We start from the raw sequence: 13,854 nt of genomic DNA on the forward strand, positions 1-13,854 counted from the left end.
TATATATATATATATATATATAAGGCATTTATTTATTTACACCATCATATACACCGTCTGCTCTGACTGCATAACTCAGCAAAGTACGCACACACACCCAGTCAGAGATATAATGTCACCTCCCTCAGACCTCCCGGGTGATCTGCAGTGGAGCGTGTAGCCACCTGTCAATCATTCCTTCTTGCCCGCCTTAAGAGAGACATTTGGTCTGGGACAACAGCAGCCCGTCCCTCCCCATACATTCTGGCTCCCCTAGCAACCATGGCTGGATGACTGAGAGGCTTTGTCCCCTCACAACAGGAGCGCGCCATTGAACCCAGACGCGCGTAGCAACCAGAATTAGAGGTTGCCAAAAAGGGGTCTTTTCTGTGAAACTGGGGGGCGAAAGCTCTGTTCTGGTCCATACGTCTGGGATTCATATCACAAGTCTGAAAGGAACACCCTCCTCTTTTTAAATGCTGGTGTAACAGAGCGTAAGAAGGGGCTCGCAGGGATCGAATAGGATCATGCTTAATCTGCTGTTCCTCGCCACTGTGGTCTGATCGGGACACTTAAACAGCCTCTGTTGACAATTAGTGGAGTGGGGAGATACCTGGGGCACACACAGGTGGGAGTTGCATTGATTTTTGTGTATGGTGTGAAACATAAGGCCTACAAAACACCTGTCGAAAAAATAGAAAGGGTTTATAGTATCAGAGGTCTCCAACACAACTTATGCTGCGGCTGCTTGAGATAGCGTCTGGTGTCTCTCGTCTGCATTGAGTCTTCCATAAAAATAAAGTTCAAGTATTGAAAAAAAAAAAGTGAACTAACCTTTAATAATAACAGAACATGAACGGTTCTGTTTGAGACTTCTGGTTGAACAAGTTTATGAACACATTTATGGACTTGTGGCTTTCATTAAAGCCTTTTACTGCTGGCTTTGTTAGAGTTACAGCATGGATCCCTGAATGCACGAACAACTGCTACTCAACTCTGTAAAAGACAGAAGGAAATACCAAAATGTTTCATGATAAAATTGAGACACACCCGAGGTTGTGCAGTTCAGAATTTGACGAATATTTTCAGAAAAAAATATACAGTATGTCTAAAGGTGCGCAAAACCTTGGCTGTTTTGAAAAGCAGAGACCAACCAAAATGAATGTTGAAGCACTAATACTGCACACGGTGTCACAGATCTTCATCAAGTTCATTCATTCATTCATTTTCCGATCCGCTTTATCCTCATAAGGGTCGTGGGGGGTGCTGGAGCTTGTCCCAGCTGTCTTTGGGCAGTAGGCAGACACCCCGAACCGGTTGCCAGCCAATCGCAGAAAAACAACCATTCGCGCTCACACTCAAACCGAGGGACAATTTCGAGTGTTCAATCAGCCTGCCATGCATGTTTTTGGAATGTGGGAGGAAACCGGAGCACCCGGAGAAAACCCTTCCATTCGGAAGGCCGGAGCCGGGATCGAACCCACGAGCTCTGCACTGTGAGGTCGACGCGCTAACCACTGGACCACCGGGCTGCTTCATCATATTGAAGTAGTTTATTGTTTGGTCTGACAGCAGGTTGTCTTTTGAACATGTATGTGACGACATTCACCCCATCCATCCATTTTCCGATCTGCTTATCTTCACAAGGGTCGCGGGGGGTGCTGGAGCCTATCCCAGCCGTCTTCGGGCAGAAGGCGGGGGACACCCTGAATTGGTTGCCAGCCAATCTGTGACGACATGGTGCAGCCAATTTCACACAGACTTTTCATGTTGAATTCACTGATGTGTCATGGCACACTCCCCTGACTCTGCTCATGCCCAAGAATTGGCTGCCGACAAGTCCAGGGTGTCCCTACTCTTGTCCGATGAGTTTTTGGGGCATTATGAACCATCGCTTCGTCAATTCTATGCTTTGTGTAGCGAACCACAATGTGAATTGCAAGTGAGCTTCATTTCAGCTTCATTCAGAGGAGGTCGTATCTAGGGCTGGGTATTGCCACAACCTCACAATACAATACGTGCCACTATACAGTCGTCACGTATCGTGATACACGTGTATCTCGATATTTTACATTACTTTTCATCAGTGGTCACCAGCAATTTTGAAACTGAGAGCTACTTCTTATGTACTGATTAACATGAACAGCTATCCAGTTTAATACACATTTCACGATGGTGACGCCTGTTTTACATGCATTTTTATTTGTGTACTCAAACGATATTTTTATGATACTGGATGACAAAAATGTTTTCTTTTACTGTTAGCAGTGCGTCCGGGTTACAGCCAGCGCTGTGCCTGGTTGAAATGTGTGTGCACTGCACACAAACATTAGCTATCAGAGATGTGCCAGCAAACTTTATGAATGAATGTGCAATATCAATTCTGATGCCTCCAAATCGATATGTGTATTGTAAAATGGCCTACAACTATACAGTATATCGCCATCTCGATTATTTGAGCACACAACTAGTCGTACTATATCAGATAAGTGCTGGTGCTCCCTTTAACGCCCATCACGGTGTGAACTGTACTTTGTTTAATTGGTCCTCTCTTCACCACATCTTTGCACTCTATTCACCATGCACACCATCACCCTCACTCTCAGCAGTCCGCACTACTTTTGGTCGATCGTCTTTTCACTTTTCTTCCCCAAATGACTGTAACAAATTAAAAACTCACCTCGTCTTGCTTACTGTCGTTTAAAAACGACATTGTTCACCTTTATTCACTGTATGCTATTTTGTATGGTAATTTATGATGTAAATGCGGAACTATATCACATTGCAGTTTGTTGTACATATTGTATATGTGCTTTTGTTTTGCTGTTTTACTTTGTTGCTTGCAGCCAGCTCCCCATTGCAAATGACAATCTGTTCTGAATAGCCTTGCCTGGAAAAATTAAGGTTATATACATAGATACTATAAAAAGAAAGAAAGGAATACGTGGGGAAATTTTGAGCACAGTCATTGATGCAGTTGCTGAGCAGGACGAACAGTCAAAAACACAAAAGTAACATGAAAATACTTGGAGAAGATGCACACACTGAACCAACCACGTGTCAAGAGTAAACTGCAGTTGCAGTCAGAGGTCACGCCCTTTTGCTGTGAATGCATATCAGCGGGCACCCTCCCATACACGACCCCCCACGATGTATTTCTGCCTTTCTGTACATTTCATAGCCATGTGTAAAGGATTACAACCTAATCTCAAATCTGCAAACACTATCACTGGCACGCAGTGTAAACACACTTTTACTGGCAAATTCTTTATTATTTATGAGCGTCTCTGTGGCCCCTTGTTTGCAAGCATGTTTTGTGCACGACCCATTCTGGAAGCCTTCTTCTGTACTCCTTTCCCACCCTCTCCTTAATACCCCCCACCTGTCAATCAAATATCACGATAGAGCCGTTTGAGTCCAAAAAAAACGCTCAACTTGGGTCTCACGAGGCCCCGAGGCCTGGTGCACCTGCACTTTTAAGAAGGCCAGCTATCATGTAAACAACGCCTTGAATTAGTTCTGCATTTGTCCTTTAAGTAGATGGAGAATAAACATGAGTCAAGTAGGAGCGGGAACTGAGGTCCAATGAGAAGAGGCCAGTGTGTGTGTGTGTGTGTGGGGGGGGGGGGGCTGGCTAGTATCAATGCAGCAATGTGGGAACCCTTTCTCCCGGCAGGGCTGCATCTCCTTTAATTGGAACACTTGTGGCATCATTACCTCCTTTACTCAAACATGTTCCTGTAGACAAAAGAGCGAGACTTAAAATGCAAGCTTTTTGTTAATACTGGATGTGGATATAAACTCCTTGCTGCCTCTTATCTGTGGGAAAAGAACTGACAGAATGCTCGTTTTCAGTAGAGTGGTCATCATTGGTCAGATCAATGTCATGAAACACTGACTTTGACCTTTATCGTTTCTTGCCCTTTGAACTGAGGTCACAGTGTAAAGGCAAGTGCATGTTGGGTCGCTCTAGTGTGCCCTGGCGTCAGTATGCATGGAACCTTTCTTGAGAAGTCTGTGTCACTCCTGGGGAAAGGACTTGCTGGAGATATTTTAACTCGAGGGAGCATCCTTTTCATTAGCATATTGTTTTAAAGGCAGTATCTGGTAGACACACTTCATCCACTCATTGAAAACTCAATTACGATTTCAATCAGAAGCAAGAGAAATGAGCTGCATGGAAAAATAAAAAGCATTTTCAAACACATTCAAGCATAGTCTTCACTGATGCTGTCGAAGAAACTTAATCCTTTCACTTAAAGAAAGAAAAAGCTCTCGGCGCAACTCAATACAGTAAACTATTTAAAATATTTTATAAATGTAACACCTGTATGACACTGTTAATCTAAGAGCAAAATCAGATAGCGGGTGATTTATATTTTGCAAACACTTTATTTACAAAACCATGAGCACACAGCAAACAGGATCAGTGAGTCCTTGACATTGATGACTCTTATCAGTACCATATAGCCCCCCCCAAAAAAAAATTTACCTCTCACACACAAAAAACTCTCACAAACCTAAAAAAACTCTCATATGCACCAGAAATCATCTCACTCCACCACATAACACACACACACACACACACACACACACACACACACACACACACACACACACACACACACACACACACACACACATAAAGACACAGTCATCGAAATAAAATCCAGCATGCAAAACGAAAATGTTATTTTGGGGGTTTCCAGCACCTCATGCTCCCACATAATGTGAAGATGATGATGATGGTGTGTTTTCATGACATCACACAAGTGTGGCCGCTTTCATGCCTCTGACACCCCAATGACCACAAGAAAACAATGCAAAAAGCGTTGCAGCGATCTATTCTGATTTCACCTTTCCTCACACATTAAACATTTTATTCCGCATACACAACCTTGTGCAATTCTCCAACAAGAACAAATCAACATGGGCTCAGCAAAGAACATACAATATAGCCTCATTGTGTCTTGCTCCTTCTTAAAAAGGGCCGAATCCATATTATGAATTGACATTGTACAAATATTGAATTAGGCTATGGAAATCATTTAACTATAAATTGATAATATGACCTACATTTAGCCATTTCAGTTAGATTCCTAACTTTACCTAATTTTCAATTTTACATAAATATATTCTCTGGATGGCCAATAATTTATTTTCAGACGTTGAAAATATGGAATGAACGATTCTGTTCATCGGGATATTCAAAAGGGACCAACACAGGCCAGCAAACCATCATTTTCAAAACGCTGGATCAGTTCTGCTCCAAGGTGAAATTTGACTCAGTTCTAAAAACAAACAAACAAATACATTAAGGCCCATAATTAAAACAAACATTTACTGAACAACTAGCTATACAGTCCAGTAATTCACTTATAATGGTCCTTGTGAAATCTAAAACGACAAATTACGTATGTCTCATTGAATGATGTCATTTGCACAGCAACGTTGCATCATCAAGGTCACTTGTGCACGTTGTATAAATGTGCTTGCGTGTGTGCTGTGAAAACCCTATCAGCACAAGCACAAAACCCACGAGCGTGAGCATGACGTAACATCGCCCAAACAGCAAGCGTGTGTGTACGCGAACTAAGAGAGTTCGAACCATGCCGTTGATGTCCTGTTCAGCGGCTGGAACGTTGGAGACATCCTCTTTAGTGAACTAGTGCTGCCACCAAGAGGACAATAAAAGCAACAACGGTACCTCCCGAAAAATATTACACTCATAGCTCTCATGTTAATCTCAGTTTGACTGTCTTTTTCTGTCATCATTACAACATTTGTCAGGAAGTCCAATAAAGTCAAGCCTTGTTAACAATTTTCTGAAGCCTACTTTGACGAGCTGCGAACTTGCACCACTCACCACAGCAAATATAAATCATTAACGTTTTTCTTTCTATTTCTCTGCACCTCCCTAAAAGTCCTGTACTGCCCCCCGGTGGAAGCACTGCTCACACGTTGAGCAGCAATGGATCATCCAATCGGTCGAACATTTAAAGTCAATGTTTGTTTTTCATTGAAAGAAATTGTAACTTCTGGCAGCCACATCCCTAGTTGAGAGAGAGTGCGTCGACACTACACCATATTTATTTTTACTTACCTTATAAATATTTTTTTTATTACTTCTTGCATTTATGAGTGGACTTTGGCTATTGTTATGGGCCTTGTTAAATATTTGTTTTTGTCATGCACTGCTCTTCCGAGCACTGGAAAAGCTGTCCAGACTAACCACACTCACTCTTCTTTGTGTTTCTCAAATTGAAATTGGAATCTGAAGTTCCACAACACTGTAGTAATATTCCCTCCACTAGGAACCTATGTGATGCTAGTAATTCTTCAAATACGAATGACTAAATTGACTGGATATGAGAGTATTTGACCTGAACATTGTTGGCCTACAAACTAAAACACTTACACGTCTTTGTTGAGCATGTGATTGTTATACTGCAGGACTGGTGGAATACTCTCCTCCTCATCAGGCACCTGCAGACAATTTCAATATCATTCAAGGGTACCAACTACATCAACTGGAAAGTTGAAAAATAGACAGCTAACACACTGTGAATGGCCTTTGTGCGACAGCACTGAGAGCGCAGTTTAAAAAATAATGAGAATGCATCATCACAGCTGCTACTTGCTAGGATTTGTGTTGCAGATTTGTGCTAGTTCTTATTTTTCGAATTTTAGCTCTCATGTATTCAACTTTAAAACTACTATTCCAAAACCAAGAGCCAACTGTAATTGTGAAATTTAAGGATGCTTGCTCCCATTTTTGGAGTAATACACCTGAGCCATCACCTTATCATGTTCAAGGGTTTTGTGTGTCCCAGTGAGCTAAGTTGTCTGCGGCTTTACACCCCTGGCAGGGTCACCCATGGCAAACACACCTGAGGTGATTGACCAGGCAAAGTACGGCTCATAGACCTCCTATGATGACTGGAACCAGCTCAACACCCTCAGCAGTATCCTCGAAGGTGTATGGGAGGTTGCAGAACCAGTCAAAATGCGGACTTAGACACAATGTTGGGCCATGTACCCTGGGGGAGCTTGTGGGCAGCCATCGGTAGTACGGAGTACTGGATAACACTACTATTATGGGATGTTTGGTCCCTGTACAACTGTTTGGTCACTCTTTACTGTACTTAATGTATTGTGACTTCCAAAAGACACTCATGACATTGACTGATGTAGTCGCTAACCTCCCAGTAGGCCTCATCATCAAAGCAGTTGTCATCAGCCGGGTCCCCCCAGATGGGTAATCTTAAAATAAAACCTGTCAAGTATATAACGACATCATAAAACTGCACCAAAAGTGTTTCAGTCAGTTTTGGTCAGTCTATGTCGCTTACCAACCATGATGCCTCCACCTACACCGAAGCAGACGGCCACACAGATGCCCGCGGCCTGGTGACCCCCCTGCCTTGTGGGAGTCATTTCTTCAAAATCCCCCTCAAAATCAAAGGTGTTAATCAGTCTTTAATTGAAAAAGAAAAAAGAAAACATTAAGGGTGGCCAAAAGCCTAACTTCATCGAAAATTCCATGAGCCTGACATGCTTCTCACCCTTCTTTACCATAAACCGAGTCAGAAGCAGCTGCAGCAGTAATAGCGCCCACAATACCACCTATGACCCCAGGCATGGCATGAAGGTTGTGGACTCCACACGTGTCCTGAATCTTCAGGTGCTTCTCCATAAATGGCTGTGAGAGAAGCGTTAAACATAGCAATGGTTTAGTGAAGCTCAGCACCTACAATGTCAGACCTCAGTCAATACATTGTGCAGTATTTGTGTTTGCTAATCTATCACTGCCTTAATACATAGTGCCTTGTGCTGGAACAGAAATGGGACTTCCATACTGTTCCCACAAAGTGTAGAAGCATACAACAGTCTCTTAAGAAAGGAACTAAAACTCAAAGGGGAACTAACTCGGCCACCATGAGAATGCTAATTAACATCTAAACGACATGTGAAGAATACCGTGAGGAAGATATAACCCAATGTGGAGATGACACCGCAGCAGAAGCCAACTATCAGAGACCCGTAGGGCATCAGCATGAATTCTGCTGCAGTTCCCACTGCGACACCGCCAGCCAAAGTGGAGTTTTGAATGTGAACCTGCGCAGAAGAAGAACAAAACGTGTGTCCATGCCGTGTGTCTCCAGGACACCGAACTTAAATTGGATTCTCAGCAGGTCTATTAGGGACTCTTACCATGTCTAGTTTGCCGTGCTTCTGAAAGAGGCTTGAGAAAGCCACAGTGGTGAGCACTGTTGCAGCCAAGGCCAGGTAGGTGTTGATGGCGGCTCGGTGCTGCCCGTCCCCGTGGTCGGCGATGGCTGAATTGAAACTGGGCCAGAACATCCACAGGAAGAGAGTTCCTACCCATTGAATTTTACAAAGAAGTCATGAGATGCAGAGTCAAAACAACAAAGTGATGCACCTTTTCGTGACGCCACCTTACCTATCATAGCAAAGACATCCGAGTGGTAGACAGAGCCTTGCAGACGACTGCTCTGGTCCAGGTTGGGTCGATAGAGCATCCATGAGATGGCAAGGCCGTAATAAGCGCCGAACGTATGGATCACCATGGAGCCTCCCGCATCTCGGGCCTTCAGGTCAACAAGGCTTATTTGGTCACAAAACACTCTGTTTTATGTTATTGCTGATGTTATTGCTTTTTTTTTTTTGTCCTCTCTCTCTTTTGACAGTCAATGTTATTAATTTCTATACTCTTACATATACATGACATATATTTCTACATTGTTGATACATTCCTTTTCTTTCAAGAGCTTACTCCAATGCGGGCTGGTTGTCAGCCAGTTGCAAGCCAAATCGAGGAAAATAGCCATTCACACCTCCGGACAAGTCAGTCTTCAATGAAGCTAACAAGCATAGTTCCAGAATGTGAGAGGAAGTCGGAGTACCCAGGGCAAAACCGACACAAGGGGAAGTCCTGGCAAGCTGGCGCAGAGATTCAAACCCCAAACCTCTCGAGTGTAAGGCAGGCGCACTTAACACTACCTCACTATGCTGCTGCTTAGTTATATTTAATTTGTTTAGTATTGAAACAACAAAATGCTTTGAAGGATATCTCGACAAACCGACACATGAGTCCTCATACTTACGTGTATGACACTGAGGATGATATATTCCTCCACAGCAAACAATGTGATGCCAAACAGGGTCAAGACCATCAGCTGGACTGGACTGACTTTCCCAAGCACGGCTCCATAAGCAATCAAGCAGCCCGCCACGCAGAAATCTGCATTAATTAAACTTGAAAAAGAACATTTGAATATTTAGGAGTCAACGTCATAAGTATTGAGCAGTTTACTTTCAGAAACATGAACAAGGGAGGTTATGGTTGTGCATTCACCAGACGAGATTTCAACAGCATCATCATTTCTCAAGAGCGTCACATTTCAGTTTACCTCGGAACCAGCGAACTACACTAGTAAAAAACATGATTAAATCGAATGTATCCGATTTGGCAAGGTCGACTGGTTTTTGCAACATCTTTTGTTTTCTTCCTGTGAAAAGTGTGGCGGAAATGATCAAACATATTCATCCACTCCAGAAAAAAACAAAAAAAACAACTGTGAGCATCATTTGTTTTAAATGATTTATAATTCAGTATTTACGATTCGGTTGAAGAGGAAGTCGGAGACAATCGTACCTTTCAACGCCGATTTTGATCTTTCCATCAGTGTAATCCAGGGAGTGGAACCAGCCCTGCATCAGCAGCGCCCATTGAAGGCAAAACGCTGCGATGAGGAAGTTGAAACCCACGGCGCCAAAACTGTAGCGCTTGAGAAAAGTCATCAGGAAGCCAAAGCCCACAAAGATCATCACATGGACATCCTGAAAGCCTTAAAATCAAAGAAGGTGTTAGGATATGGTTCACACATAATAAGGAGACAACAATGGCTAACTTACTTTTTTTCATTTGTATGACAGAAGAAAAAAAAAAAATATATATATATATATATATATATATAAATGTTACCGAGCCAGCACAGCTAAAACTTTTATGGTTGCATTTGTTTGACCCGCTTACAGACGATTTTCAAAGAACATTCTGGATGGCTGAACAATTGTTTTGAAATCTGACCAAAATGAAAAGTCAATCAAGATCCTGGACAGCATTGAATTCGGTCGCTTTGCAATTTACATGAAATGTCTTAAAAGTCGCCTTATAATTGTATGTGTTTGTATATTCACAGAACATGCATACTTTTACATTCATATGGGAGCTTGGTAAAAATTTGTTTGTTAAATGAAGAATCGCAAGCTGTACCTAAATCGTTTTTTTTTTTTTTTTTTATATAAAGATTTTTGTCACCTTACCGATCACTTTGGTGGTATTAAGCACAGTATTAAAAATATGATCCAGTGATGTTTTGAAAACATGGCAAACAACATAAATAAGCACGGTAAATTAAGACAGCTCAGAGGGTGTCAAACTAATAAAAAAAAACTGTGATCATTATTATCTTTTGGAAGGCAAACTTTTCTAACAAGGCCTGCTATTGGCTCTCCAGTGGATACCAGCATCACCCGGCCGGTGTCATTTACAAAAACATGACCACAAACCATCTGACACATCTACTGGCACAATATGTTGTCACTATGAAACTTTAGGATACATTGTGACAAGCAGCATCGTGTGAAAAGTGTGTTTTAAATGCATCTAATTGAAACAGTCTTTTATTTGCCTCAAAATAATTGTTCCCCCCCCCCCAAAAAAAAAGGCTCTTGACACCATAGTGGGCAGTTGTGACTCAACACAACAGGTTCTGATTGATCTCAACACAAAAGTAGATGTAACTACAAGAAAATATGTTGTTTCGTTTATTTATTTATTTGAGCGAGGCGACGACTGGAAAACACTTGACGCATAAACCGGGAAAGCTGGGTGACAATGCCCACCCCTAGGGAAATAATCACCTGTGGATGTCAGCAGTGTCAACTCATTATATACGGGTGATTTGATTCCGTATCAAGCCTGAAAAAAAATGCTTTTTAATTTTTTTTTTTTTGTTCTTTTCTAAAAGTAAAATACACTTTATGAACAACATTGCACCTTCAAGAACAGAAGCTACATTGAATTTGTTCTTTCAAAAAAGGTGACACCGATTGGATGAGAGAAGAGCCAAGATGAAGTCACTTACTTGGATATCTGAAGTAGAAGTCATTCTCAATGTCACTTGATATGTTTGCCTCTTTCCTGTGCTCTATCCAGTGTGGATTGGACTCTTCGTCATAACGTATAAAAACCCCAAACAGGATGATCATGGCTGTCTGCCACACTATACACACTGCTGGAAGACTGAGACGAACGTTTGTGTTTTTAGAACGATCGCAGAATTCCCTGAAGCTTTGAATGCAGCCCATTCCGCAGCCTTAGCTTTTCTTTTTCCCTATTTTCAAGTTGTTCTAATATATGTTCAGGAGTGGAATCGCTCAACTTGGATGTCCTCTCTTGACGTTCCTGACCAAGTGAAAGGCCACGCTCGAGCGAAGGTGAGAGAAGATGAGAGGACACTCCCATAGTCACTCCCTCGACACCGTCTGGAAGCTAAACATGCAGTGTTTCAAATTTTTTACTTTTACTCCCGCCATTTGAAAAGAGAAGTCTGGACTTTTTATTCCTTACTTTGTCAAAAATAGGCTGGTTACTTTTTTTCAATCTCCACGGATGATGACACAAAATTATGTCCACAGAGAAAGGTAAAGTCAACTGCTGTTCAGATCTTCAGTGATTGAATGATTGCGATATTGGGGACTGAAAAGGTGGCAAATTCAAAGTCGACGCCGATAAGGAAACAATAATCTTGTGTGCAAAATAAAGTGTGCACTCGAAAAGCGATATAAACATCAATGGGGGTTGTTCTCATGACTTCAGAAGTCAGACCCTGTGAAGCATTCACTGTAAATAACATGTTTCCCACAAGACACGAGAAAGGTGCTTGGCAGGTTTGACTCAGTCAACCATTACAGCTCCGGGTTCAAGGTGAACCCAGGTGTCCACTGAACTTTCAAGTGGGTAAAGAAGTGCGTGGAGTCCTGTGACGGGCCATCCATTTTATCAGCCAGTGTTAGATTTTCCCCATTGTGTTCTAAATTTATCAAGAATTATTCATACTGGGGAGGACAGTTGCGGGTGGGTTAGCGCGTCTGCGTAACAGTTCTGAGGTTTCGGGAGGAATAAAACCTCACATTTATTGTGCTGTCTACCTGAACAGCGCAAGAGATGTGGTGAAAGAAGTGGACATCGATCTGTTTACACCTCTTACGCTGTGGGTCACGTCACGCGAACGTTACTGTTCACAAATTACAATGTGCGTTTTGATGCAGCTTTATTAGCTGCTGACCATGCCTTGGTTAATAAATGGGCCTGCTATCAGGTTAATCGCTTCGGATTGGACAGTCTCACACATAATGTTCAACGATCGCTATTTTTACCCCCCTCATAGGAAACAAAAGAAAACTGAATAATCCCTTCCAGAGTCAAATTATTAGAAGTAACTGTTGGCTTTTCCTTGTCAGGAGTCACCACAGTGGGTCACTCATGCAGTTCAAAACTAAATTAAAGCACCATAAAGTAAAACTCACCATTAAATAATGCACAATGGAAATCGTCTCTTAGACAAAAGCACAAAGTGAGTCGGCTTCATGCATTACACTCTTACCTGTAATACAAGTTGAAAAAAAAAGAAGTATCCACTGGCTTGAAAACTTAAAAAAAAAATAGAAGTAACTGTTGGCTTTTCCTTGTCAGGAGTCACCACAGTGGGTCACTCATGCAGTTCAAAACTAAATTAAAGCACCATAAAGTAAAACTCACCATTAAATAATGCACAATGGAAATCGTCTCTTAGACAAAAGCACAAAGTGAGTCGGCTTCATGCATTACACTCTTACCTGTAATACAAGTTGAAAAAAAAAGAAGTATCCACTGGCTTGAAAACTTAAAAAAAAAAACCTTACTCAACAGAATGGAAAATTCCTTTAGATGCTAGGAAGATGCGTTGATGCATTCAGACTAAAACAGCTGATTGTGCTGTACACTCTGCTTCCCTGAAACTATTTGCGATGATTTATTCTCAATTTAGCCAGTGACTTTTGCATCGAGAAAGAAAACGAGTCACACTTTCATCCTTACGTTGCAATGCTCTATGGTCATCATTACACTTTTTACAACTCAACTTGATCGACGCATTTTACTGTCTTGGGAACCCATCTGGAAGGACCAAAGCACAAGCTATGCACTACAAATTATCGAACAAGACAATGAATTAACCGGTACAAAATGTAATCGCAAAACCAAATCTAAATTCTTAGTCTTATGATTTAACGGTATATCAATTGTGAAGATAATCGTTTTTGTCAAGGCAGCATTGGACGCTGAGGAAAATCAAGCTTGTTATCAGATGAAAACACACATCGCTGCATTGACCATTTGAGTTGGCATCGCTGCCTTGGCGATGCCATTCAGGCACATGATGAGCTCTCCTGGGATGATGCTCCCCTTCCATTCATATCACTCTAGTCTACACACTGATCGGGAAGATTGTTTTCTACCTCCAAAGTGGTCCAATTCTTCATGTTATTTTTCTCCATGTAAAAAAAAATAAGGTACATTTGCTGAATTTAATCTCAGTATGTCCATGTGATGCAGGATTGCCAACTATCAATCTTATACTGTTGGTCCTCATTGGGATTGCAGGTGAGCGGGAGCCTACCCCAGATGAAAAGAGAAGCAAGGTATACACTGGAAAGGTCGTCAGCCGATCCCAGGGCTAATACAGACCTTCTCGACAATGTGGTCTTCAATTAGCGCAATGTCATATTTTAGAATGTCAGAGTAAG

General features: G+C 41.9%; 1 protein-coding gene across 1 annotated transcript; it reads right to left on the bottom strand.

Moving 5' to 3' along the window:
• Positions 1-4,806: 4,806 nt before the first annotated feature.
• Positions 4,807-11,848, bottom strand: rhcgb (Rh family, C glycoprotein b). The gene is made up of 11 exons (XM_019893916.1): positions 11,154-11,848; positions 9,659-9,851; positions 9,108-9,258; positions 8,444-8,591; positions 8,194-8,360; positions 7,960-8,097; positions 7,545-7,681; positions 7,332-7,456; positions 7,182-7,255; positions 6,398-6,465; positions 4,807-5,270 (listed from the first exon to the last, which is right to left on the bottom strand). The coding sequence occupies exons 1-11, from the start codon at positions 11,374-11,376 to the stop codon at positions 5,237-5,239; spliced, it is 1,458 nt and encodes a 485-aa protein (XP_019749475.1). The 5' UTR covers positions 11,377-11,848; the 3' UTR covers positions 4,807-5,236.
• Positions 11,849-13,854: the final 2,006 nt, after the last annotated feature.

This window comes from Hippocampus comes, unplaced genomic scaffold (genome assembly GCF_001891065.2).
Source record: "Hippocampus comes isolate QL1 unplaced genomic scaffold, H_comes_QL1_v1.1 scaffold104, whole genome shotgun sequence".
NCBI lineage: Eukaryota > Metazoa > Chordata > Actinopteri > Syngnathiformes > Syngnathidae > Hippocampus > Hippocampus comes.

Excerpts from the sequence above, each read along its gene's own strand:
- rhcgb (XM_019893916.1), bottom strand. The coding sequence starts at position 11,376 with ATGGGCTGCATTCAAAGCTTCAGGGAATTCTGCGATCGTTCTAAAAAC. Across the intron at positions 6,466-7,181 it reads ATGATGAGGCCTACTGGGAG|GTGCCTGATGAGGAGGAGAG; the intron begins GTTAGCGACTAC and ends AATTGTCTGCAG. Across the intron at positions 5,271-6,397 it reads CACATGCTCAACAAAGACGT|AACTGAGTCAAATTTCACCT; the intron begins GTAAGTGTTTTA and ends GTTTGTTTTTAG.